We start from the raw sequence: 27884 nt of genomic DNA on the forward strand, positions 1-27884 counted from the left end.
TTATTGTGTAATCTGACCTTTAAATGTCTCGAGTGACCTTGACCTTTGAGGTATGGACCCGGGTCATGGTCAGTGCACATCGTATGGTAATCCATCAATGCATAAGTAAGTTATAGCCCGGACTAAAGCATAGGTTCTGACCTTTAAATGTCTCATGTGACATTAACCTTTCAAGTAAGAATCCGGGTCAAAGTAACTACACATCTTCTCAATGAGGCAAACATTTGTACCAAGTAATATGGTAAATCCATCAATGCAGAAGTAAGTTATAGCGCGGACACGAGCATGTGTTCTTGGACCTTTAAATGTGCCGTGTAACCTTGATCTTTGAGGTATGGACAGGGTCAATGTCACTGCGCATCGTCTCAGTGAGGACAACATTTGTAAGAAGTTATGTCTGTAATCCATCAATGCATAAGTAGGTTATGGCCCGGACACGAAATGTCACGGTCAGGGACAGACAGACGGACGGACGGACGGACAGACAGACAAAGAGCATTCTTATAATCCCTTCCACACTCCATGGCGTGGGATAAATAAGAACGAGTTTTCGAGAAATGAAAACTTTCAAATGAATTTTGAATGTCGGTATTTACATTTCTTTTAAAATTTGATCGAGAGAGCTGCTTATTATCCATGTTTCAATATTCTTCGTCAATGTATCATGACCCTTTCTCGGCGTGGCTAAAAAAGAATGTCTTGATCATTATCCAAAAGTAAACGTTGAATGTGTAATCACTTGGCCATACATCATAAATATATAACATATGTATTTGATTATCCAACAAATGGATATTCGTAATAGTAACTTCAGTTTCATTTAAAAGAAAAAAGTGAGATGGTATTTTTTTATTCAAAATGAGGCATTGAAACAAAACAGAATCTCTCAACACATCAACGCACAAGATATCATTTACAAAGTACATGTCAAAGTATAGAGTGATTCAAAGATTTATATAAATGAGTTAAAGAAAATACGAAAAATGAATATTAATTGTGTCTTTAATTGTATCAAAATCTGCATACAAATGTTAGGAAATGTCAAAACGAATGATTGTACCCTTAATACTCTCAAAATACAATTACCCCTGTTATAATACTGAAACCTTTTTTTTACATGCATGCATATTTCATATATGTCAAAATTATTCTGAAAGTCAATCCTTAAACATTTAAAATAATAGCATTATCTATTGACAAAAAGTTAAAATACTTGTACAGCACAGTTTTTGATAGCTAAATTGAATATGCATATCTAATGTTCTGTAATCAATAACTGCATAAATGTTTACAACAATTATGTATCTGTTAAAGCTGCACTCTCACCGATTGAACGTTTTGACAACTTTTTTTTATTTTTTGTCTTGGAACGAGCCAATTTTTGCGAAAATCTATGGAAACCAGTTAAATAAGACTGCTGACAAAAAATAAGATCGCGGATTTTTATATTTAAGTTCAAAAATTGATGTTTTATGCATTTTTCTTAAACCGTTAGTAACGGTTTAAGCCAGAAAATATTTATTTTCGAACGGAAATATGAAAACGTACGATCTGATTTTTTGTCAGCAACCTTATATCATTGGTTTGCAGATATTTGCGCAAAATTTTTCTCTTTCCAAGACAAAAAATAAAAAAGTTGTAAAAATGGTATATCTGTGAGAGTGCAGCTTTAAATAAGAGCATAACAATTAATACTTAGGTTCTGAAATGTTCAAACATTTCCATAACAACAGCAATACTGATAACTTGATATTTGATATCAGGGAAACATTTAAGGCAATACTGATTTGATATACTAAATATAAAACAACATTTACATTATACCTTGATACACTTTCTATCTGTTTATCATGTATTTCTTAGTATGAAGATAAATATTTAAAAAAATGTAAGATAAAATCATTTATCACAGAACAAGTAACTTTCATGTCACTTTTATAAACTTGTGTTTTTCATTACAAATTCAATATGTTAACAATTGTAAATCTTTGGTAAACATATATCAGAAAATATAATGTTCTCTGTATCAGTAAAAGTACAGTCTGTATCAGTAATCTATAGTCTCACTGTCTGTATCAGTCAATTTTAAAAGTCTAAAAATTACAATCACAGCAAATTAGGAATAAGTCTTGCATATATATATATATAGTCTTGTAAAATATTTGCATAAATATATCACAGTTAATGTACATCTTATTACAAGTAAAATCAACATGTGAGCAAGACACTTTAACAACATGTAAATTGGAGTTCCAACTTGAATACCTTTATCATTACAGTAAAATAGTAACCTCAAGTTACGTAAACTTCATAGTCAATAGAGCTTGTCAGAAGTAGAAAAACACAGGAATGGTCCTCTGAATATATAAAAAAAATGAGAATTCAAGAAAACTATTGAAATAGGCTGATTTACCATGACCGTTATTATACCTATTCAGACAGTTTATGGTGTCTTTGCTCAAGGTTATGCATAATAAAACAAAGGTTATTTCCTGTAAACAAAAGATTTATTTGACAAAACGTTAGATTTTATTTGACAACGAAACTTAATAAATGCTCTTTATGTAATTCTATCTAAGTGATCTTTGAAATATATCAGTAAAACAAATTTATTTATTTTAATTCTCAAGTTGACTATGAATAAACAATCACTTCTGAAAAAATATGATACAATTATGTAAGGATATTGAATAAAGAGCAACGTGCTGTATTCATGATTTTCAGTCATTATTAATTGACAACAACATGCAACACATTTCAAATAAAACCATTTTAGAACAATTAGCTCAGAAGCAAACGAAAACAAAATTATTGCTTAAAAGAGTACTGTCAGATATTCAGAATGATATTTTAATTTTGTTTTAATAATTAAAACCACAAACATACTTCATTTGATAGCATAACAGTTAGAGTATACTTTTATATGTGTTAATAATGTGTGCAAAACCTTTTTCTTTTATCTTAATACATTTATTTTATTTCAAACCTTATGAAATGGGCTAATTGTACAGACAAAAATGGGGTAACACAAAAAAACAAAATGAGCAAATACATCCATTAATAATGATAGAATTTCCAACTACATAACTTTGATATGAGCAAAAATGAAGAAAACAGTCTAAAACAGTCTAAAACACACAATACTGATATGTAGACATTTAACAAGGGTAGCTAATCTAAAAAATATTTGTCCTACAATTAACGCTGTAACAAAGTATACTTTATGTAAAATACTGTACTGATATTTAATACTTTTAACATTTAAAGACTTACATGACTGTGGCAATTTTTTATAGAATACAATTTAAAGGTAGTATTTAACTCACCCTTCTTGTACATTTTTTTAAAAAGTCAACAATGAAGTTCTACATACTTCTATCAATATGTTAAAGAAATAAATAATTTATTTCCTTGAGAAAGATTTTTATTGCAATTTAAAAAATAAAACTTCTATTTCATCACAGGAATTAAAAAAAAAAAATGTTCTCAAAAGTGTCTTTCCCTTTCTTGCTGTTATGAATGCAATGTTAGCATTGTTGCAAAATGTTTCTTGCTGATATTTTAATAATTCTTTCTATATATTTCTAATTTACAGTCCCACAGTGGTCATTGACCGCATTGGCAGTTCAGGGAGTTTTTCTGGGGACTTGAGGACGCATGTTCCACGGAAATGCAGATCCTTGTTGATCTTGTTGATAGGGTGAAGGTTAGTTGACTGAGCTCGTGTTACTGCATACCTGCAAAATAGTTTGAAATATTTAGTGATCGAAATAAGCACAAGCCTGCAAACCCAAAATCAAGACCAGGCTTTCTGTTTGGGTAGTTGTTTAAATTGTGTTGTCATGTCAGGGTTCTGCTGGCGATCGCCATTGTCGCCATTTGCGACATAATTGCAAAAGTGGCGACAAGTTTTCAAATTTTGCAAATTTATGGAGACAACAATATTTTTTTTGCAATATTTCCTTTCTTTTTATTTATATACTTGTGCTTCATGTACAACAATATTATATTATGTTCTACAAGACAAGGTGCTAATTGAATGCAATTTAAGGCTCTTAAAATGCTTAAAACCCATGTGCTTCAGGGGCCTTCGCCCCCTCTGAACCCCCACAAGGGCGCTGCCCTGGACCCGTAAGAGGGCCTTTCGCGACCCCCTTAACCCCTGCAAAAAAAGTGGCGACAACTTTTAAGGACCCAGGGGAAACCCTGCCTTTAAACAGGATCTTGGTTAAATTTTAGGCTTCTATGCTTGTTCCAGTGGTTTCTATAGTCAATTGACTACTAAATGTGACCTTGATCTTCACCTCAAAAATACCTAGTTCTAATTGATGTCTCTTTTCTTTGTCACAGGAACAAAAAAATATATGTAAAAAACTTGCAGTGGCGTTTCAAAAAATTGACGTTTGAGTGGACGTAACTTAGGTAAAATGGTGCTTTTTGGTCATATTTCACACTTTTTCTCCTATATTGAAAATTGAGATGGGTAGGGGTCTGATTCTGATATGGATGTTAAAAAAAGAAAACACTCAAAACTCCCACAATATAGTACAAGTCCAAGTTATGAGCCTTATATGTACTATTGAATTATACCTCGTTTTTGTCATGTCCTCCTTGCTGTGAGGTACAAAGGAAGATGAGTAGGTTGAGTTGAAATCCCCTCTGGTCTCATCTGCGATCTCAGACTTCCATTTCTCCTGTAGACTCTGGAGAAGGCCAAAGTTGGTCGGGGCAGCTGAAAAGAGCAGTAATATTTTGATTACTACACTTGTGCATAATGGCTTGGGCAGCATGTGAACTAATTTTTAAGTGAATATAATGAATGTGTTTTTAACTCTTATATTGTTTGCACACCAAGGACATGCAAACAAATCAAAAGAAGTGCATAGAATATATGACATTAAGATTGAAAAACAGAAATAACAAAATGAGTAAATATCATTTCTTAAAGCCGCACTCTCACAGATTGAACGTTTTTATAACTTTTTTTTATTTTTTGTCTTTAAGCCAGTTTATGCGAAAATTCATGTAAGATGCAGATTTTCATATTTAAGTTCAAAAATGGATGTTTTGTGCATTTTTCTTAAACTGTTAGTAATGGTTTAAGCCATAAAACATTAATTTTGAAGCGAAAAAAATATGAAAATCTACGATCTGATCTTTTGTCAGTTGTCTTTTATCACTGGTTTGCAGATATTTATGAAAAAAAACTTATTCCAAGACAAATAATAACAAGAGCTGTCACAGTATGTGACGAATGCCCCCGAATGTGACATTGACCTACGAACAAGGTCAGTACATGAAAAGTGGATCTTGCCTTGTCAAATACATATGGCAAGTTATTTTAAATTGCCTCTGAACATAAAAAAAAAAATACCACCCATACTTGACAACCTACACTGTTATGTCCTTATATTCAGAATTCCCTTCTTTCACCTTAGAGGTAGGGACATGGGTCTTGCACACGACACGTCATCTTCGTATGTGGAAGACTTGTAGCAAGTGATTTTAAAAACTGTCCATACAAGGGAAAGTAACAGCCCTGACATGACAACCTATACTCTATGTCCTTATCTGCAGCATTCCATTGTGAAAAAACACTAAGTGTGACCTTGACCTAAGAGGTAGGGACACGGGTCTTGCACGCGATACGTCGTCTTGGTATGCCGAACACATGTGGCAAGTTATTTTCAAATCAGTCCATACAAGGGAAAGTTACAGTCCGGACATGACAACCTATACTCTATGTCCTTATATGCAGCACTCCATTGTGAATAAACACTAAGTGTGACCTTGACCTTTGAGGCAGGGACACAGGACTTGCATGCGACACTTTGTCTTGGTATGTGGAACACATGTGGCAAGTTATTTTAAAATCTGTCCATACAAGAGAAAGTTACAGCCCGGACACGACAACCTATACTCTATGTCCTTATATGCAGCACTCCATTGTGAATAAACACTAAATGTGACCTTGACCTTTGAGGTAGGGACACGGGTCTTGCACGCGACACGTCGTCTTGGTATGTGGAACACATGTGGCAAGTAATTTTAAAATCTGTCCATACAAGGGAAAGTTACAGCCCGGACACGACAATCATACTCTATGCCCTTATATGCAGCACTCCATTGTGAATAAACACTAAGTGTGACCTTGACCTTTGAGGTAGGGACACGGGTCTTGCACGCGACACGTCGTCTTGGTATGTGGTACACATGTGGCAAGTTATTTTAAAATCTGTCCATACAAGAGAAAGTTACAGCCCGGACACGACAACCTATACTCTTATGTCCTTATATGCAGCACTCCATTGTGAATAAACACTAAGTGTGACCTTGACCTTTGAGGTAGGGACACGAGTCTTGCAGGCGACACGTCGTCTTGGTATGTGGAACACATGTGGCAAGTTATTTTAAAATCTGTCCATACAAGGGAAAGTTACAGAGCCGGACGGATGGACGGACGGAAGGTGCGATTTTAATATGCCCACCTTCGGGGGCATAAAAACGGTAAATCTGTGAGAGTGCAGCTTTAACGGAATAAACAGTGTCATGCAATAAAACAGTTTTATATTGGTTGATGCAATAGGCACAAGCAAAGCTGCAAAAAATGATACTTCAAACGTTCTTCATACTGAACAAACTTTCTAACAGTTCTTTATTTGTTTAGAATTTGAAGAAAGTCAACAGCAAATACTACCAATATCGCCAACTGTGATCAACTATATCACCCTATTGATCGCATTCAGATCATTAATCTTGTAAGATTTTAAATTGAATAGCTGAAATTCTGTTTAATCCTTGAAGTATAGACTCTTCAACTAAAACATAAATGCAATAGAATGTGGCCAACTAGGTATTAAATGCTCTTAAAGGAGGCTCAAAACTGTTTAACAGTGTCAAGTCATTTGAAAGATAACATAAATTTATTGCTCATTTTAGAAAATCTTCAAATGTTGTGATTTTAGAAGTAACAACTTCAAAAGCAGTAATTGAAATATTGCACAGCTTTAATCATAATTAATATTTTAAAATAATAAAAGGCTTAACCAACTTTCCATTGCATTATCTTAATGACTAAAAATTTGTGGTATTAAACCATACGACTTTTAACAAACCTGCAAAATTGAAAAACTAAACAACAAAGTTAAAATGACCAATATATTGTCGCCAGATTCGGCCCCATAGTGAACACTTATAAAACCCTAAATATTTCATTTTGATATTACTTGGGCAATTTTGGGTCATTGAATAAACAAAATAATAATATTCAATCATCAACTCAAAAGTAAACAATTATAAACATTGTCTAATTGGCCACATGTGACTCACAAACAATTAAATGAAATTTGGATCAAATTACGCTTTAGTTAATTTTGGTTAAATGATTTTAAAAACATAATACACACTTTTTTCCAATTCATTGCATTACATTATGTATAAACAAATTGGGTTTAATTGCATTACATTTATTTGTTAACATGACACATTTTATATGGAATATACTTTATACATGCAATTACATAACATGCCAAAATGATAACTTTGACCCATAGATTCTAAAGGCAGCACATTATCTCATTAACGTAATAATTATGCACCAGTCAATTGTTACCACGGCTCCCTCCCCAGGTCCGGGGGTATACCGGGGAAATGGGCCATGTTCTTACCTTTCAGGTGACCCCGCAGTGCCGGGTGAATACGGTGGCTTTGTCTTTGCGCAAAATATAGCCGTGAATGCGCCTAACCTAGGGTCCTTGGGGTGCGGGGGAATTTGGTGGGGATTTTACCATCAGTTCTACCCCACAGGGCGGCGATTTTACCCGGGGTTGGCTTAACCGAAAGTCAAAGTCGCCAATATTCACCAGACCTGGGGGGGCCATGGTTACAATTGACTGGTGCATTATATCAGTGAAGTTCTAACAAAATATTTTATGAATAAACTTAGAAGAAAAATTATGATATAATAATTTTACATTCTTTAGATCTTGTTACATCAGTCTAAAAAAATTCTCAGTATTAATATAATATATATATATATATACGTTGTCTAAGGTCAAAGTGACCATTCAAATTCTTAACAGACTTCAAAAATCTGGGGTAATGGAAGTTAAAAAGGGATAAACAAAACACTTTCTGTTATACAGGAATGTAAATTATAACATGGAAGGGATCATGCAGTTTTTTACCTCTTCTGTCACCATCTCTTGAATCTAAGTGCAGTGAACAAAAACATTATGAGCAACAATGGTAGGTAAAAGTCATCTGAGAATATCATGATAGAAATAAATTATGTCAACCTATTAATAATAACTACAAACATTTCAAGCCATTAGAAATAAATCAAGAAAATCAAACTACACATTACATTTCACATTCTGCACAGGTATAAAAAAAAAAAGCAAACTATACAGAATGGGCCATCTTATCATAGAGCGTAAAAAGAATTTGCGAGATCATCAATTAGTGTTATTCATTAAGTCAGTGTCACAAATTAAATTGAAAGTTTTACTTACAAAATCAAATAATCTTTGCCTAAACTGTCAGACTGATAAATAAGCTCTTAGTTTCGAAATAGATATTTTAACAGCTTTAAGATATTAATTTCGTAGAAGTGATGATACACTTGATAAGATGGCCACAGTGTTAGTCAATATCTGAAATAAAATTAAAGGCTTTATTTCCCATTTGAAATCGCCAAGCTAACAATAGTACCCTTCATGAAATGGCCAAGGCAACAAAAGTACCCTTCATGAAATGGCCAAGGCAACAGAAGTACCCTTCATGAAATGACCAAGGCAACAAAAGTACCCTTCATGAAATGGCCAAGGCAACAAAAGTACCCTTCATGAAATGGCCAAGGCAACAAAAGTACCCTTCATGAAATGGCCAAGGTAATAAAAGTACTCTTCATGAAATGGCCAAGGTCACAAAAGTACCCTTCATGAAATGGCCAAGGCAACAAAAGTACCCTTCATGAGATGGCCAAGGCAACAAAAGAACCCTTCATGAATAACCAAGGCAACAAAAGTACCCTTCATGAAATGGCCAACGCAACAAAGTTTCCATCATGAAATGGCCAAGGCAACAAAAGTACCCTTCATGGGCCAAGGCAACAAAAGTACCCTTCATTAAATGGCCAACGCAATTATAGTACCAAACACAAAATTGGCCAAAACATTAATAAAATAATGGCAAAGTGAAATGTGTTACTAAAATGCCTTTTAATAATCTATTAAAGCAAAGAATCCTTAAAGGTGTGTTAATAACTGAATAATCTTTTAATTTCAATACAAGTATGACAAAGTGAATCAAAGACAGTTCAGGGAGAAAAGTGGTTGAACACGTTTGTTCATGAACAAATAACTGTTAGCCAAAATTTGCAAATCCTGTTGAAAAATACAATGAATGGCTATTGATATTTTTATAATAAGAATAAAGCCTTTTTACAACATTATAACACTTTCAGAAGTAATGCCAAACAACAGCACCAATTTATTTTATTAAACAATCAACAAAATATAAAACATTTAAAAAACATCCTTTCAACTTACCAAACACAAGAAGACCATTTAGCAATGAGTCTAAAATATATCATTTGTGATGAATAAATCATCAGATAACAGTTGGTGATTTTTTTTTTACATGAGCTACTTCATTTTATGTTAACAGTAGTCAGTGTTGAAGCTATATATGTTATTTAAAGGCTCTTTAGAGCTAATATATGTTACATTATATAATAGTATGACATTCCAGCACAAATGATATTATCTGAATTTTGGCCATCATGGCTTATCATAATATTCTTCATATGGATAAATGGTTCAATAATAATGTATGTGCACTATTCATAGTTTTACCTTGTAATGGATAGTCTGACTTTTCTGGTCCCCACGCAAGCTGATGGCTATTCCATTGTCGACTAGGAGGTAGCTGATTCTCGCGCCATCTGCCATTATAATGCTCATCGTACCACGATAACATGTTGTTTGTATATTTCTTTCCATGATGCCAGAAAAGATTTTCTGGGCCAAGTCCATCATTTCTAAGTAAAGCCTTCCTACGCACTAAAACATCCGGGCGATGACTGCCAACATTTCTGAAGTCCACTCGGTGCGTGCTGTTATGTTTGACATTGCCTCTTTGAAACTAAAATAGAAAAATAAAAAATTGAAAGATCTGAATGTATAACATGCATTCATACTGTTATTTCTGTAATGCTCTGTAAATAATTATATAAATGCAAATCAAAAAGGGCATAATTATATACAGACTTAATTATACAATCCAGGGCTCAATCTGCTGTTCTGAGGCCAAATTTGGCCTCTGATTATGAACCCCCATGATGTATAAATTGTATAGGCCAATTTCTGTGTGGATTCAAGGACATGCACCCTGAAGGTTTATTTTCAGCTAGATGTTTGGAGGTGCATATTGACATATATTTTCTTTCCAGTATAACATATACAAATATTTTTTTGTTATTTTTTTCTTCTAAGAGAAAGTGTTGGTTGCATCATAGAAAGCTCCAGTATTCTCCTTACACACAAAAAGTATTTTTTATTCACCATAAGACTTACAGTCTAAATAATTTGACCATGTACAATTATTTGGACAATTGGACTATGTGCTGTACAACTAAGCTTAACGAGCAACAGGATTTTACCCAGCCTGTTAAATTTATGTTTTTGGTTTTGATTAGGCAAATCTTATGGAAAAATCATTATACTAATTTAACTAAAATTAAAACTAATATTTCATTGATTATTCAGGCTAATCATTCCTGACTTGTGGTGGTGAAATTCAATATGATGTTTTCCCACTGGTGTATATTGTACAACCAGTATTTATTTAAATCATAACAATGACAATGTTTTATGCAATTTATAAGTGTACATGAAAATAGAGTTGTAAATCACTCACCGTATACTTTTCTTCATCCCAGTTTCCTATCAAAACACCTGGCGAATATTTTTGCTCTATTCTCCACCCTGGCATGTGCCATTTCATAGGATCTCCTTGAGCCATTTTAAGTTATTAATTTACTGTAATAAAAAACCTACTTTTGACCCTATCAACACGATCAATTATAACAGGTATTGCGGGAAAAATTGACAGATGTTATGATGTATACATACGCTGTTAGGTGAATAAAAAGTTTAAGAACAATTGTCATGTCGATATAATATCATATTTACAAAGCATTTAAGTAATTTAATATTGAAAACTTCAAATTCACGCTTACAAATAATTAGATATTATAAAAATAATGCCAATAACAAGCACTACTTTTCAGGAAAAAATAGCAAAGCGTCGTTGATAACAACGTTGCTAAGGATGTACGTGTCGATTTACGGCAAACGAATTTATTTTTTTTTTGTTTAAAAAAATCAAAATGGAATGAGACAAAACTATTTTGTAAATCAATCATTGATTAAAGCACAAAGTATTTAATTATTTATCTTAATTTGAATCATATTCTACTTAACATGAAAATAATACTTTTCGTCTACCTAAATATTAAGTTTGACTTTCAAGATGGCGTCCATGTGCAAAGAATATTGCAAGTTGAAAGCACTTTTAAGAAATTCTTGCAAACACAAACCAGTTCCTTCATCGAAACTCTTTCACACATGCAAAAATGGTATAATTGTTTATGTGACATATCTTTTAAATATCATTTGATTCCTTTGAATTATTAATTGATGATTGCTATCATTTTTTCCTTCCCCACCCACCGGTTTAGATGCAACTAATACCGGATTTTTCGTCACCTTACCATTTCGTCTACCTTATTTTATAGTACAAAATGGTTGTTTCGTCAACATATTTTTACAGTTCGTCAACCTTATTATAAGTAGCAATTAATGCAACTATTATGTACAATTTATTATGTGTGAGCAAACACCAATTTAGGAAGAAAGGAATAATTTAGTAGACCATTTTATTGAATATTTTACCTTCTGATGTGTATGTTGACATGCGTAGTGTGTAAAATCGTTTATTACTCAAAACCGTGTTTTTGCATATTTTTTATTTAAAATAGCATTGTTAATAAATGAAGAAATCTTGGTGTTTAAAACTATTTAATAAATATAAACAGGATAGCATATATATTTTTAACTCAACAATCTCAAAAGTCATTTATTAGTTATTTATGCAACTTTAATAAACACAATATTTGACACATCATTTACACAACATATTTATTTATGTGACATACATGACTATGCATTTTTTTTCACTTACAGTCAGATTATATGAAATTCATTGGCATATATATGACAAAGTCAATAATGAAAAATAAATGGGCATGAGTTAGATTCTGATTTTAATTCGTCATGTCACCGTCGTGTACGTCGTCAGAAGGAGTCGTTGGTCCCAGTCCCGCAATGTTGCTGATCGTCCGAAGTAGTTGGGTGGTGGTGAGCTCGTCCTCCTCGTAGCGGTCCCAGGCGTCGAAGAGTCGTCCATGAGTTGAAGCAAACTTCTTACGTTGGATGCGGGTCAGCAGAAGTTCGCTGACCAGGCGGATCTGCAGGTCGACCGTCTCGGATTCACCGCGGAGGAGGGGGACCAAGACATAGAACCCAAGGTTTGCTCTACCAGCTTTGGTATTGATGCGGCGATGCCACCCCTCGACGTCGTTGTTTGTTCTTATGTGTTCTCGGAACACAGACCAGTTCTCTGGTCGCCACATGGAACCGTTGATCCAGGTCCGCTCCACATACTCGACGACCCGATAGACAGGACCGCCCACCTCTGCTGCTGTCAGTTTCAGTTGGCCAAACGCAGGGACGATGTGCTCGGTAGGCAGGTAGGGTAGTGACATAACCTTCCGAAGGAACTCAAACTTGTCCCCCTTCTGGATGTAGGCAGTCGCCAGGCCCTCCCCTTGGATTTTCCTGTATATCCGTTGCGTCCAGTGGAAGACACAACCCTTTATTATGGTTCCTGGGAAAACTTCTCGGATTGCCTGCCATGTGGCGGCCTCGAAGTCCAGCATGAACCACTCCACCAAGGGCTGGCCTATGTGTCGTAGCAGACTTCTTCAGTACCTCTATGTAGTCGTGTTTAGTTCTTCGTGACATCAGTACGTAGACAAGTGGGACCTGCTTTGTGTCCTCACCCTTCTTTACAAAGCAGTGGATGGTGGCGAGCTGATAAAACGGATGTTTCACCAGCTTGAAGGTCCCGTCTATGAACCATCTCCTAGACTGTCGGAGGTGGTGTAGCTGCTGCTGCGTCGCGAAGATGATATGGCGCTGACCGTCGACCCGTATATCGTCAAGGATAAACTCCTCGCCGATGAATTCCCGCTCCAACTGGAATTCAAGGTCAGCTGGATCATCTGGGCGTTGCCGTCTGTGATGGTTTGCCGCTCGCGCCAAGTTTTCAGGCTTTGGTAGGCTGAAGTCATCTTGTGTCGTCATCTGCTTCATAACTCGCTCGACGATATTTGCTGCGGACTCGAAGACACGCTCCCTAGCGGCTTCCTTCACTTTCGTAGATATCTTTATCTTCTTGGCGGCACCGGGATCGGCCGGATGGACATGACCGACGATGCTTGGAGTGAACATATCGCCGAATTGCTTGACGCTTGCGGGGCAAGTCATCTTCTTGCTTCATATACTGCACGTCCAGTAAGTGCGACCACCCTTGTTACGGCGAGCTGTGTATGTGTATCCGGCACTACTGACGAGCTTCCGGCCACCTCGCTTGCTGCCACCCTCTACGACCTCGAAAGTCACCGGTAAATCAGTGGGAACCTCTTTGTCTAGAGGCCTGTCCGGTAGCGACTCATCCAGTGGATGATGGGGTCGATCGAAGCTCCTGTTCGAGATGTCAAACGTCCGGTCTTCCAGGATACCATCAGCGGCGTTGGTGCTGATGGTGTCGCAGGCTACTTCGTCGGCGGCGGCTACTGTGTTGGCTTCGTCATCTGCTCCTTCTTCTGCTACTTCGTCATCGTCATCCTCTGCTACTTCGTCGGCTGCTCTGATGACAAACGTTGTAGACAGCAGGCGTATCGGCGATGCACTGATGTTCATAGCCGGAAGAGTTATATCTATCGATGCCGTAGAATTGGACTGATCGTCGACATCCATTCGGCATTCATCACATTTCCATGCCAGATTTAGCTCATTTTTTACCATCTGTTGGTACTGCTGCGCAGATACCCCTGAATTGCATTTACGATGTTGCCAACGTTCACACACGTCGCAACAGATCGCATGCATGCGAGCAGTTACTATTTTAGAGCAATGTACGCAGTTGGTTATAGAGGCCATGATTGGTGACAAAACAAGATCGAACATTGCTTTTAAGCAATCTGACTTATTGACATCCATCACTAAGATGGCAAACTGATAGAAACGTACAAACACAAGCCGATGTCTCATTAGCATTATCACATTAAAGCCCACACACACGCTGACACGTGCGATTAATTGGGTCATCAACTGTTTAAGCTAATTGGTTTTGCATAAATGTGTGAAATAGTTCTAAACAATTAAGTTGACGAAACCGCTAATAGGTGTAACGAAACATCTTGGCAATTTACTATATAGAACAAGTGTGACGAACTGGAGAGTTGACGAAACCTCCGTAATTCCATTTATTGTCCATATATGCAAAAGTGAAGTAAGAGTTTTTTTATATTTAAAAACAATTTGTGGAAAAAATACATATTTCAAATAAAACTTAGGGAATAATTGTTTTTTCAGCAATATTAAGAAGAAAATAACTAACTTTTGAAGTAGTCCACCTAAATGGCCGTCAACGAGTTTTTTGACGATTTTTTTACTATGGCAGACTCGTGACGTCCACCATTCCAGCAAAAAGTAGCAAGCGGTCCTTGCGCAGAGAATCCTCGCGGCTACAATTTTGAAATTATCTCCGTTATAAATTCAAATTTCTACGAAAATATTATTGCCTACTATTAAACACATATTTAGTTATGTCAGTATGCCCAAAAAACATGTTAAGTTATCATAAAACACTTACAAGTGTCGATTGTTTATCAAGTATAAATCTTGGAAAAAGCTGACTGGTTGTGTACATGTATAACGGTATTCGTGACCCATAATATATTAATGTGAAAATAACAACTCTAATGACAAATTAAATCCAGTTCCGATCACTGTCGTATAAAAATTGAACAACTTTGTCATTATTATTCAACATCAATGCATATTATTACAACTATATCATTTCGCCCGTTGTTATATGGTAGTGAGTTGTAGCGTTTCAGGTATACATAAGAAATGTCAAAATAATAAACAAGTATCCCTGATTGCTCATTATTGTAGCTAACTTTTGAAGCTGCACTCAAACTTGACTTGGAGGTTGGGCCTAACCAGTAGATGACCCCTATTGTTTTTGGGGGTCATCAGGCCAAAAGTTAAGGTCACAGCGACCTTGAATGGTTAAAGGTTGTCCGAGTGATAACTCGACAATGCCTGCACCAATGGCCCTCAAACTTGACTTTGAGGTTGGGCTGGACCAGTAGATGACCCCTATTGTTTTTGGGGGTCATCGGGCCAAAGGTCAAGGTCACAGTGACCTTAAATGATAAAAGGTTGTCCGAGTGATAACTAGACAATGCCTGCACCCATGGCCCTCAATCTTGACTTTGAGGTTGGGCCTGACCAGTAGATGACCCCTATTGATTTTAGGGGTCAAAGGTCAAGGTCACAGTGATCTTGAAAGCAAACTCGACAATTCCTGGACCTTTGGTCATCAAACTTGATATGAAGGTTGGGTCTGACCAGTAGATGAACTCTCTTGATTTTAGGGGTCATCGGGTCAAAGTCACAGAAATCTTTAATGCTAAAAAGTTGACAAGTCTTCTCCCAGTGATATCTCAACAATGCCTGAACCTATGATCATCAAACTTGATATGGAAGTTGGGCCTGACCAGAAGATGGCCCTTATTGATTTTAGGAGTCATTTGGTCAAAGGTCAAGTTCACAGTGACCTTGAATGCGAAATGTTTCAAGAGATAACTCGACAATGCCTGCACCCATGGCACTCAAACCTGACTTGTAGTTGTGGCTTATCTGTAGATGACCCTTTGTGACTTTAGGGGTCATCGGGTCAAAGGTCAAGGTCACAGTAACCTTGAACGAAAAAAGCTTGTCTGTGTGATAACTTGTCAATGCCTGCACCCATGGCCCTCAAACTTGACATTTAGATTTTTGGTGACCAGCTGATGACTCCTATGGATTTTGAGGTCATAGAGTCAAAGGTCATGGTCATAACACACTCTATCCTCACACTTTGAATGGTCATAATCTTAACACTGCCTCAACGGCATCCAATGTCAGTGACAAATCGGCTGTCATTTCGGTCCCTGCATATTTCATTCAATTGTCCATTTAATCCTGACAACATGGTGCTCAGGGGGGGCATAATGTTTGACAAACATCTCTTGTTACAAAATGAATGAATTATGTGATTTAATGCTGGAACTGTTTGGTATTAAAAACTTCTTCAGATAATTTTGAATGATCTCTTCTTTTACAGTTCTAACAGCAACACAGAAACCCACTCCTGATATTCTTTTGAAGTTTTTACATCCTGGAGTCACTGAGATTTTACAGCGTTTGACTGGAACACAGAATGACAATGTTGTACAAATGCCTGTTGCAGGCCGAAATAAATTTGTGAACTATGATCTTCTGTCTGATGAAGAATTAATGAAGGTTGGTACATTTAATGTTGTGCTTGGACAATGAAATCAGTGGTCAAAATTAGCACAAGCCCGCAACCCCTCCACTGGTAAAATGTATTTCGGGCTTGCTCAAATTCTGAATTTTATATAGCAGGGCTTGTTCAAAAAATTGATGCCAAGCAATAGTATAATAATTCGGGCTTGTTGATCCGAAAGGCTAATTTCGATGACTGTGAAATGATGTAATTTTGTTAAATTTTTGACTCATCATAATGCAAATGTAATAACATCTAACCATCTATTTGTGAATGTAAAATAGAATTCAATAATTGCTGGTACTTTAAGATGTACCAGTATATATGTACAGTCAATATATACACCAGGAAAAAGTTATGAAATAGTTTACTACTGTCCTCTGCGAAAGATATTTTACTACTACAATTGTAATAGTGTAATGTATTAGAAAACAAGTTTTTCTGGTTGATTTTAAGATTTAATAATAATGATTTATGTTTATTAATGTTATAAGCTGAATTTCTGTTTAACCATTGAAACAGTTCCTGTCAACGTAACTGCTCTCCTTGTGGTACATTCACTTTGTATGACATTTATATACGAGCTGCGTCGCGCGATTTAGGGCCTTCGGACATATTTCACTATTACAATGTTTTAAGGTATTTGAATGGCATGATATTTCAGGAAGATATTCTGAGAATTTCATGATGATATCACTTAAATTGCGTAAGTTACGTGTTTACAATTGAGACCATGTATTGCGCATTTTGAATGCTAAATCTGACGTCATTCAAATGATGTCGTAACGAAAGTGCATTATTCAAATTGCGTGCAAAATTATCATATCAACATTGAAACTAGCTGATGATTTAAATTATTTTCTTATCACAGAATCTTTAAAGAACATAAATTAAGATAAAAATAATGAATCATTTTTGTATTTTTAATACATTTGGCCATTTTAAACACAGACTATCAACCCAGTCAAAATATGTCGGGACAAAATCCATGGTTGCCATGGAAACATGAGTTAACCAATGGTCATAAATTGTCGAGAAAATGATGCACCAATGACAAACCTTAGAGAGAAAGAAGTCGGGAAGAAATTGATTTACATAGGAAAAATCATTATTTTTGGCATTTTTTATTAATGATTATTTCATTTGTAATAATTATGTCCGAAAATCGCGCGATGCGGCTCATACTACAATGTACTTAAAACTCGGTGCTTTATGTGGCATTTCTTACCAAATGTATCAGATGATTTAAGTATACTGTAACTAAAATGAATTGATAATAGTGTGTTTATCTTTCAATTAAGCCATTCTTAAGTATAATTCAAGACAGGCTTGATTCCTATTTCAAAGTCAATTTATTCTCAGGACATGCATTTCTAACCCTTTGAAACCCCTCTTCCTAAGGAGATTCTGGTGTCCCTGGCTCCTGAGCTCCAAGCAAATTTTTCAGATTTGTTCAAAATTTTCAATTTTCACCCAAGGAATCAAGCTCTGGTTATGAGCAAGTATAATTTACCCTTTACCTTTTTTTTTAAATTTAGCTTAACTGGTCAAAGGCGTCCTTTGTTTGTTTGGCTGTAAACGATTGCTTGTGAATGTGATAAAGTCTTCAGTTTTGATAGCATCTTAACCAAACTTATACATTAACTCTTGAAATGATCAGAATTGCTTTTGTTGCAAAGTAAAAATTTACAGCCTAAGGGGGACAACCTGTATTCAGTCAGTGTAGTGTTTTTTGAGTTTTTTTTCACTCCCTTGGCTTTGTTTAACAGGTTAAAAGCACATTTAAAGAGAGACGACCTGTACTGACTTTGTGCAGTAGGTTTTCTCCCTTGTCTTGTGAAATATCAGTATGTTGCCTGTTACCCAACTGTACATACATTCTCTGGATTGAAAATGACAAAAAGAATCATGCCTGTAGAGCATAGGCCCATGCTCTTGTAGAGTAAGATATGAGGCTTCTTGTGTAACAAAATAGTATTTTGCAATAATCGTTCTCTCCAACAGGAAAAGAAGCGAGCAGAAAGTCTCACAGAGCGACGTATGCAGATGCCCCCGTACATGAGTGAGAGAGTATTGCCAAGCAAACCACTCTTAAAAGACCCACAGATCGCACCGGCATTAGACTCCAAGTATGTGTTCATAGACATCTCAGCGAGGTCAAAGCGAATACCAGTAAGTACAGGCTGTAATGTTGCACACGCTGTTGTACATGTTGCCCCCTTAAACCCATGTCTAGCCACACAACATTAGCCTTATATATATATGTTAATTACGGTATGCTTACCTGATGCAGTGTGACTAGGGATCATACAAATTGTGATATGATAAAGCCAGAAAAGTGACTTTGGTATAATAACAATTGTAAAAACTTCACTGTCATCTCAAATAGGGAAACATTCATTGTACATTGAGCATTTTAGCCTTAACCCTGATATTCCAAGGTAACCAGAGAAAACAAATCAATGTTACAAAAAGAGTGGTAAATGCAGCATGAAGCCTCTCCACTTTAAAATTGTATCTAATTTTGAGAAGTTGTCTAGGGGTTATGATATCTAAAGGCAAGTTCATACATTCTAGTTTAAGAATTGATTTGTTAATAGTATTTCTTGGATAAAAATGGATCAACAATAAACATTTGGCCTTGACCGGACCAAGAATGTAACCAACTTTATAGTATTAATACTGTGTGCTACTGGTCAATGAACATAGTAGATATATCAAAATGTAAAGGAAATAGCCGATGTTTTCATTGGACAATAAATTTGATGAACAATACAGAGTGAGTTATTGAATTAAGGATCAGAATAAATAAGGATCATATTGAATATGGCCCCCAGCCCCGGTATGTACAAGTTTAAGAAATCAGTCAAAAATCATAAGTTGTGCTTGTTTGTTTTACGCATAACTTATGACTTGTTGACATTTACCAGATGAAACACGCCCGCCCTGTTGTTGTACGCCATGAGAATGGAGACCTGTGTGTGGCTGATCCAGAGATTCATGACCGTGTGGTGCGCACCTACCTGCTGGAGCCAGGCCAGGAGGTTATTCCACCAACACTCTTCCAGGACAAACATCTTAAGGTACCAGGTTGTGCAATTATTTACTGTTTTTACAAATTTTGGTCATTTGATTAACAGTGAGGAAAACTTGTTTGACCAACTTAGTAGTACAACCTTGCAAAATTTTATTGAGACTGGTAACAATTTGGCCTTCTTAACTATCAACAAAGAACAATAATTATTAGGGATGGCAACGAGTACCCGAGTACTCGATCGAACGTCCGAGTATTCGGGTACCAAATCACTACTCGAGTACTCGGAAAAAAAAAATCTATAAAAATCACCAAATACACGATTTACAGACAAAATATCAGATCTGGTTAGTTGCCAATAGGACAATTTACAGTCCCTCTAATCCCCGCTATGTATACAATTGACCTCAATCAATTAGTTGACAGTTGTTGTGATAGTTGCAAACTGTCAACAAAGGACCCCTATTTCAAATTAGCACTGATGTCAATTAGCGAAGTTTTGATAGCGGTACTTTCACCTACACAATTCTTTTGTATACCAATTAGAGACCTTTCACCAAACAATGGACGCTAACAAGCGAAAGAGTATCGACCGTTACGAGAATTGATTTCTAAATTGGCGTATTTTAACTATTTTTGCAATGATTATCACAATTGATTGGATGATATTTTAAATCGAGAATTATGAATATGAATGAGGTAAACAACAATTACACAGTAAAAAAAATAATTTGTAGAATAAACAACTAAAAAACTGAACTTCGTATGGATTTTCATTCACTTTTTTATGTATGCTATTAATTTTCGTTCGTTGAAATTCTGATTGTTGTTCATTTCTGCAGTGCATGCTTGTATAAAATGAAAAGAATAAAACAAATTAAAAGCCAGAAACAACATTTAATTTCTTTTTATATCATTTTTTGTTAAAATACATAAAGAAAGTTTACTTTAAAGGTGAAAATGACCAATAATACGAACAATGCACAATATACGCCATTAACGATACATGTATACACAATCTTGTCTTCGCGAACACATATTCAATTTTTCCGAGTAATCGAGTACCCGAGTACTTGATCGAACGATCGTCCGAGTACTCGAGTATTAATTTTACTACTCGTTGCCATCCCTAATAATTATGGAAATTTAGTTTTCAGTCAGAGAAATTCACGATGTCTTTGTTTTAGAATCAAGTATTTTCATCATTTCGATGTCAGTGTCATTGATAGTGTGCAAATTCATAAATGTTGGCCATTACTTTAAACCATTAAAATATGAACATGAAACTGATAGTCATTGTACACTATGATAAACATAAATGTGTTACTTAAAGGCACTCACTCATGGTTTGTAAAATGCACTTTTTACAAAACTTTTTTTTTTTTATACCTACGAGGGTATAGCCAGAAGTACGTGGAATTGCTTAATAAAATCAACACATTTTAACATATTTCAACGAACGTCAGCGGGCTATATAATCTATTTCAGCTGTAAATGACATATAAAATTTCAAACTGATACAATCTAAAGGAAACTACAGCTTTTTCATTAACATGAGGTCAGTATAGCCCCCGCAGTTCAAACGTCAGAATCTGACGTCAACGTCATAACTTCTCAAAGTAAGAGCCATTCGCCGCAATACAACGGCGATGTCTCGCTACCCACTGCCGGTAAATGTCACTGAACCACTCTGACTTGTAAGAATACAGGCGTGTCTGAGCTTTACTCTGTAGTTCCTGAAAGTCATTGAAGCGTTTACCTTTTAGTTCACATTTAAGTTTCCGAAATAGGGCTAAATCGCATGGTGCTAGGTCTGGCGAATAAGGGGTGTGTGGAAGGATCTCCGCTTCAAGCTGGGTTGTCGCGGCAGTCTGGGCCTCCTCCGGTCTATGCGCTGGTGCATTATCCTGGTGGAGAATCCACCCATCTTGCAACGCCTGTGGTCTCTTAAATGCCATCGCCCTGTACAAGTCAGGCCTCAAAACCTTAAATGGAGAACACAACTGAGGCTTGTAACATAAATTAATGCATTTGTCACGTTTTGCGTACTTCATTAAATATTATAATTAAAACTTAAAATTAAAACTAACACTTATTCAATCCCATATTTTTAATCATAAACTTTTTTAAACATTGTTTTATACAGATTTAATTAAGAACTAAATATTGATAAAAATGAATTTTGTTATATATCACTTTACCTTAGAATAGAAAGCACCCTTCACAGATTGGCCCTGCGGAACTGCATGGAGTAGAATAACACCGTGCACATCAAAGAAGACAATGAACATATGCTTTCCTATCGTGCGGGATGATCGTGCCTTCTTCGGAGGCGGGGAACCGATAGTCTTCCATTGACTGCTTTGCTGTTTTTCTCAGGCTCGTATTAACACAGCCAGGTTTCAACGCAAGTGACTATATTCTCAAGAAAACGGTTTCCTTCCTTTTCGTACTGAGCTAAGAATCGGTGTGATTCCCCTACTCTTTTGCTCATCTCATGTTCTGTCAGCAGCCGTGGAACCCAACGCGCACTCACTCGACTCATTTTCAAACTGTCTTCATTATCCTCTGTACCGACCCATAACTCATGTCCAACATCTTGCATATTTCATAAAGAGTGACTCGACGATCAGCGTCAGCGATGTTTTTCAGGGCCTCGACTTCACTCTCCGTACTTTGTGAAACTGGTCGCCCAGACCTCACGTCGTCATAAATGCTGTCCCGCCCCTCACTAAACGGCTTGTGCCACTTGTACACGAGCATTCGCTTCACTGGAGTTTCACTCGATGCTTCATTCATCAGTTTAAGTGTTTACGATGGAGTTTTTCTTAGGTTCACACAGAACTGTATCACTGCCCGTTTTTTCAATCTGTCTTCTGGCATCATTTTAAACAAAACTTAACTATACCGTTCAGTCTAAAATTCTTCCTTTGAAATAAATAAACAAACAAACGCACTGACTTAAAACTTCACGTCATCACACATTATTGATGTCACGTCAAATGTGCAAACTTTCGCGCCATTTTACTGGTTTCAATGTGAGTGGTCAACAAAACAAGATATTGTCATGGGTTATTTTAGCAACTGCGGAGGAATGCGCGACCACCTGTTTCCATAGTGATCACTACGTTGTCGTAATAACATGCTATACGATGAAACTCACATTCCTAATTTCAAATTACCTGATTATTATAGTATGAAAGTTTTAACGATATTCTACGCTGCGTATTGTTTTCATTTTATCAAGCTTTTCCACGAACTTCTGGCTATGCCCTCGTAATAAAGTGTGGCAAATAAATAGTTGTGTTAAAAGAAACACACTGACAGCTAGAACCCTTCAGCAAAATTTTAATGTTGATATTTGCTCAGATATTGCTTTGAAGACAACAATTTTGAATACTGTTATTAACGGGATTCAGCGATTTACTGAAGTGTGATTGGTTGATTGACATTATCACGTGATATTATCAAACTATTCTTAAGGTCAAAATACTTTGTACAGTACAAAAATCTATTTACAGGAGTTGTTGCAGCCAGAGAAATACCTGTATCTTCTGGACTTGGCTTGTAGCCAGTTTGAACCGGATAATCCAGAATTTATACGGGTTCGTACTTAATTTGCATTTCAACAATCTTTGTTCCATTCAATTTAACATATTTAATTTTAAACAGACTGTTTCACATTCTAAGTACATGTGATTTCGTGTTTTGTCCAATGCTCCACTCTGCTAGACAGTTATGCTTTTCTTTTTATAAGTTCATATTAAAAATGATGTTTGTATGAATATATAACTATGGTGCGGAGAAACCACTCAGGCATTAAGAATATTATATACATGTACATCATAAAGTGAATGATAAATATTTTTGACAGGGAAGTATTAATCCCAAATATCAAATCACTTATCATAAAGTTTGTTTGATATGAAATACTTGCCTTTAATTTCAAACAAAACGTTGATTGGTTTCCATAATGTTGTTAACTGGGTATGTCAGGTAAAGGAATTCTCCCCAATACTGTGATCAACAACACTGGTATACCCCACTAGCTCGATTAGACAAAAAGCAGGGAATAAAGTGTAGTGATACATTTCTTCACAAAGGCTTTAAGAGCAATGTCAAGATATCACTGTCTGAAAATAACAGAAAATTTTATCTTTAAATGAATGCCAATTCGCATACCATTTTTTCATATTGAAGAATGGGGACAAAATGTAGTAACTACCTTAATATTGGTAGAAGGACTTACTACAGTCTGACAGGCTCCCCTCGAAATTGTTGACATTTCTTGAACTTTATATTGGTATTGACCAAATTTCTTCATTGCAAACTTGTGGCTGTACCATCACATCTTATTTTACAAGATTTGCTATATCAATATCAGTCGGCACTTGTGACAGGTGTATTACCAGACTAAATTAATTTAAGCAATCATTTCAGCATGAAATCGACCATGTTAATCTAATAAGCAGGTTTTGGCACTTGGGTATCTTCTGTATGAACTGAAGGCATTAGAAGTTACCCTTCTTAATCATTAACCTTTAACTCAGGTCATCTCACTGACTTAAAATGCAAGCTCAGTGTGTATCGGATGAGTATCAGTGGGCGGACCTTTAAACACCTGCGAAAGTTGAAATTCTTAATGATTAAGCCTAGTTCTTAATGATTTGCTTAACTGCAATTTCATTGGCTGTAAATGTAGGTTGTATTCTTATAAAGATTATTAGAACAGATCGAAAAAATTTTTTTACTAATCTTTAAGACATTTTCTTCCGAGTATATACGTATCAACCTGAAAATCCACCTCAACATGGGAGATGTCAAGATTCTTACATTACAAAAATCAGTAATTTGAATCCTTTTGCTAGAGTTAATGTGCATAACAATAAACAGGTGTTTCACACACTTATGTAATGGGCTTGATGTTCTCAACCTTCAGATAACTCATCTTATTTATGATCATGCTGCCGCCAATGAGAATTTCCGAGTGCTTGAGGGGACGCGGTTCTTCGGACCCCTGGTATTCCACCTTGCTGTGAAGGACAAACTAGAGCCGCTACTGGTGTATTATATACAGGAAGATAGGTGAGAAAACAGTGACCCAGTCGGGTGATAGAATAAGCATTATTTGTGTTAACATGTGAGTTAGATTTGTGGTCACCAAGCGGGTTTCCTCCAGTTACTCCAGATTCCTCCACAACACAAGACCACACTCACTCATAAAATCATGCCAACATGAGTGATTTATATAATGTTGTGTTAACTTGTTTACCAATCGTTTTAAATTAACTTTAGACAATCAGACCTAGCGATGATTTTTAAAGCTAAATTCAATTCATGGTTAAATGTGTTCTTAAATATTGTACTTGTGTATTTTATCACATGTATAACTCATGACAAATGGCCTTTTAATTGTCAAAATATGACCAATTTCTAAACTTGGAACATTTTGATCCAAACCCTTCAAATGTTGGCCACTATGTTAATATACGCATGTAATCTCGGACAAGTTTGATAGCCAGCAGTTTTTCTTTTAGTAATTCCTGAGTTTTACCGCCTTAAAATGTCAATATTTGACCATATTGTGCTTGTTAATAGTTTGCTCTCTGACTTCCATCATCTACCATTTTATTCTCACCAAAATTTGGTCTAAATGTTAATTGGCACAACATCTCAAACAAGTTTGAAAACCAGGAATGTGGCTTTCAGGAACTCCCAAGTAATGGCTGTGCGAACTTTGTTCCAAATACATTTACTCTTGTTAAACAGTCAGAGACAAGAGTTGGAATCTGCTTGTGATCTTCATGGTAAGTTCCCTGTATAACCCATACTCTGAACAACTACATTTGTGTTATGGTAATATTTTACAGGCTGATGGAGACAAGGGATACAATACATCTAGGACAGTTGGTCCGCAATGAGAAGTTAACAATGGGCAGTGTGTTCACCGTGGTACAGGTATGTAGTCTACACCTCAAGACAGGACTTGAGAATAGGAGCACTTTTAGCAGTGAGCTTAGGTCATATATATATACCACCTTCATGGTAGGTTACTTTTTCTGGTCTTGAACCTGACTTAATTCTTTTCTCAAGACACATTTTTTTTCTTTTCACAAATCTTATGTTGGTCTGGTGGTTGGGTTAAAGTTCAGAATCCGGCCCAAATTTCTCAAAACATCTTGAGACCCTTATAACAGGCTGAAGCTAAGCTCACTAGTTTTGTTTAGGTATAATTTGCTCAATATCCACATTCTTAACAGTTTTTGGACTTCAAAAGGAAATTATCTTTATGCTCACCACCATTAGCCATGTTTTATTTAGTAAAATCACAATTACCGGGTAAGTATGAAATTTGGCTTGATGAAATAAGCTACATGTATTTAAGCTTGTAAGCCTGGTTCTAATTGGAGCTGATGCAGATCATATTTTCCAGCCATGTCTTGAGAGACATTCCCAGGGATGAGGAAAAAACCATGATGCTATTATAATCCCATATTTAATGATCACATATATATCGCCTCGATTGTCAGAGCTAGTTTTATCAGCTATGTTATATACATTTTCAGGCATATGTAAAAGACCAGGTTGAGAATGCCTACAGCGTGATACAGACTCAGTCAGTCATGACCCCAGCCACCAAGACTGAGGAAGAGCAAAGACTATTTGAGGATAAAATTAACAACCTAGAACTGCTACAGAACACATTGAAAGAGTACACAAGAAAACATTCAAGCATGACTAATGCAGCCTGAGGATGGATTAATGACTTTTGAGTGTAGATTTAGTCATACACCTTTTTGATGTCATGCATCTCTGTGCAAAAACATTAAAAACAATAGGGAGAGACATTTTATTTTACCACATATTGATGAAGTTAATAATAAAATGCTTATTTCATTGATGGTTCTTAAATTTTATTATAAAATGAATATTACTGGAGATGGGGTGATTGCGTTACCGTTATCTATATATATTATAATTACAGCGTCATTTGAATTTCAAGGCCTCAAACTTCCAACAGTTTTCTGATGTTTTCCCCATTAATGCATACAATGATCAAGAAAACTGTAAATAAACATGCTTTGTTGTCTTATTAGACCTGCTCATATATTGTATCATTTTATTGTTGTCGTTTTTTGTGGTGGAAAAGTAATGTGACATCCAGCTTCTTTCAGCGCACTTAACTTAAACCTTCTCTACAACTCAAAAATCATTTAAGATATTTGAATAATCTTTTGTACATTACATTGATTAAGCAATACTTCGTTATAATAGGATAATAAAAGATAGAATCTATCTATGATACCCTCTGCTTCACGAAGTAAAAATCACACGTACGATCCTGTCTGTCAAGTTCCTGCTTTCGTGTCGTTTAAATATCGTTTTTGATGCCATAGTGATGGTTGGATTTGGTATAATTCTGCAATAGTGACCATTGGATGACAACATGGGTCTCTAGCGTCAAGATCAAGGTCATCGTGCATGTCACTTCAGTGTTGAACAAAATGGACATGTTCTTTGAAATTCAAGAAAATACTCAAACCGGTCAGTTTTTATTCTTAAATGAGCAACGCATACAAATGACCGAAACTAATCCAAAGCTGAATAATGTGAGTTTGGTAGAATTATCCTACAATAGGTTTCTGCCTCATCTTTTTGCTTATGAAGCATCAAGACCTGTACTTCGTACGACATCGCCCATATATGTGTTCAGTTCTGATTACTGTAACAACCAACCAGGCATTTAATAACATACTGTTAACTTAATTAATTGTTGTTTACGATTAAATGACAATTCTGTATATTTATTTAAACAGTGGCGCACTTGTTGCATTTATTTCATGAATTGTCATGTGACCAGTTAAACATTAATGCACAGCTGCATTTGGAGTATATTTCTCACAGCTGTAGTATGGACCGCATTTAATCTAACATTAATTACACCAAAAAGAGGCACAGCTATTCCTGTACACCACAAGTGATAAACAATTACACCACAAATGATTAACAATTGCACCACAAGTGATCAACAAAATCAACACAACTGAAAAATTATTACAACACAAGTGAAACAATTACAACACAGGTGATAAACAATTAAACCACAAGTGATAAACAATTACACCACAAGTGATAAACAATT

The 27884-nt window shown here is 35.8% G+C and overlaps 2 protein-coding genes across 3 annotated transcripts; one reads left to right on the forward strand and one right to left on the reverse strand.

Moving 5' to 3' along the window:
- Positions 1 to 834: 834 nt before the first annotated feature.
- LOC128245586 (cilia- and flagella-associated protein 107-like) lies at positions 835 to 11101 on the reverse strand. 2 transcript variants are annotated; one of them, XM_052963792.1, is made up of 5 exons: positions 10921 to 11101; positions 9858 to 10146; positions 9552 to 9581; positions 4591 to 4732; positions 835 to 3737 (listed from the first exon to the last, which is right to left on the reverse strand). In XM_052963792.1, the coding sequence occupies exons 1-5, from the start codon at positions 11023 to 11025 to the stop codon at positions 3590 to 3592; spliced, it is 714 nt and encodes a 237-aa protein (XP_052819752.1). In that variant the 5' UTR covers positions 11026 to 11101; the 3' UTR covers positions 835 to 3589. The 2 variants fall into 2 exon arrangements, with proteins under 2 accessions (XP_052819752.1, XP_052819753.1); XM_052963793.1 differs by lacking the exon at positions 9552 to 9581 and having other exon boundaries at positions 10921 to 11099.
- Positions 11102 to 11530: 429 nt separating this feature from the next.
- On the forward strand, positions 11531 to 26638 carry LOC128246405 (28S ribosomal protein S22, mitochondrial-like). The gene is made up of 8 exons (XM_052964591.1): positions 11531 to 11641; positions 16525 to 16703; positions 18712 to 18879; positions 19638 to 19790; positions 23263 to 23346; positions 24681 to 24826; positions 25612 to 25699; positions 26308 to 26638. Exons 1-8 carry the CDS (start codon positions 11536 to 11538, stop codon positions 26491 to 26493), a joined length of 1110 nt encoding a protein of 369 aa, XP_052820551.1. The 5' UTR covers positions 11531 to 11535; the 3' UTR covers positions 26494 to 26638.
- Positions 26639 to 27884: the final 1246 nt, after the last annotated feature.

Source organism: Mya arenaria, chromosome 9 (genome assembly GCF_026914265.1).
Source record: "Mya arenaria isolate MELC-2E11 chromosome 9, ASM2691426v1".
Taxonomy (NCBI): domain Eukaryota; kingdom Metazoa; phylum Mollusca; class Bivalvia; order Myida; family Myidae; genus Mya; species Mya arenaria.

What these genes read in the sequence shown, in the direction of transcription:
- LOC128246405 (XM_052964591.1), top strand. Translation starts at nt 11,536, where the DNA reads ATGGCGTCCATGTGCAAAGAATATTGCAAGTTGAAAGCACTTTTAAGA. An exon ending in CTGATGAAGAATTAATGAAG is followed by an intron (nt 16,704 to 18,711) that starts GTTGGTACATTT and finishes TCTCTCCAACAG; the next exon opens with GAAAAGAAGCGAGCAGAAAG. An exon ending in ATAATCCAGAATTTATACGG is followed by an intron (nt 23,347 to 24,680) that starts GTTCGTACTTAA and finishes CTCAACCTTCAG; the next exon opens with ATAACTCATCTTATTTATGA.
- LOC128245586 (XM_052963792.1), bottom strand. Translation starts at nt 11,025, where the DNA reads ATGGCTCAAGGAGATCCTATGAAATGGCACATGCCAGGGTGGAGAATA. An exon ending in GTCAGACTATCCATTACAAG is followed by an intron (nt 9,582 to 9,857) that starts GTAAAACTATGA and finishes GATATATTTTAG; the next exon opens with ACTCATTGCTAAATGGTCTT. An exon ending in GAGGACATGACAAAAACGAG is followed by an intron (nt 3,738 to 4,590) that starts GTATAATTCAAT and finishes ACTATTTTGCAG; the next exon opens with GTATGCAGTAACACGAGCTC.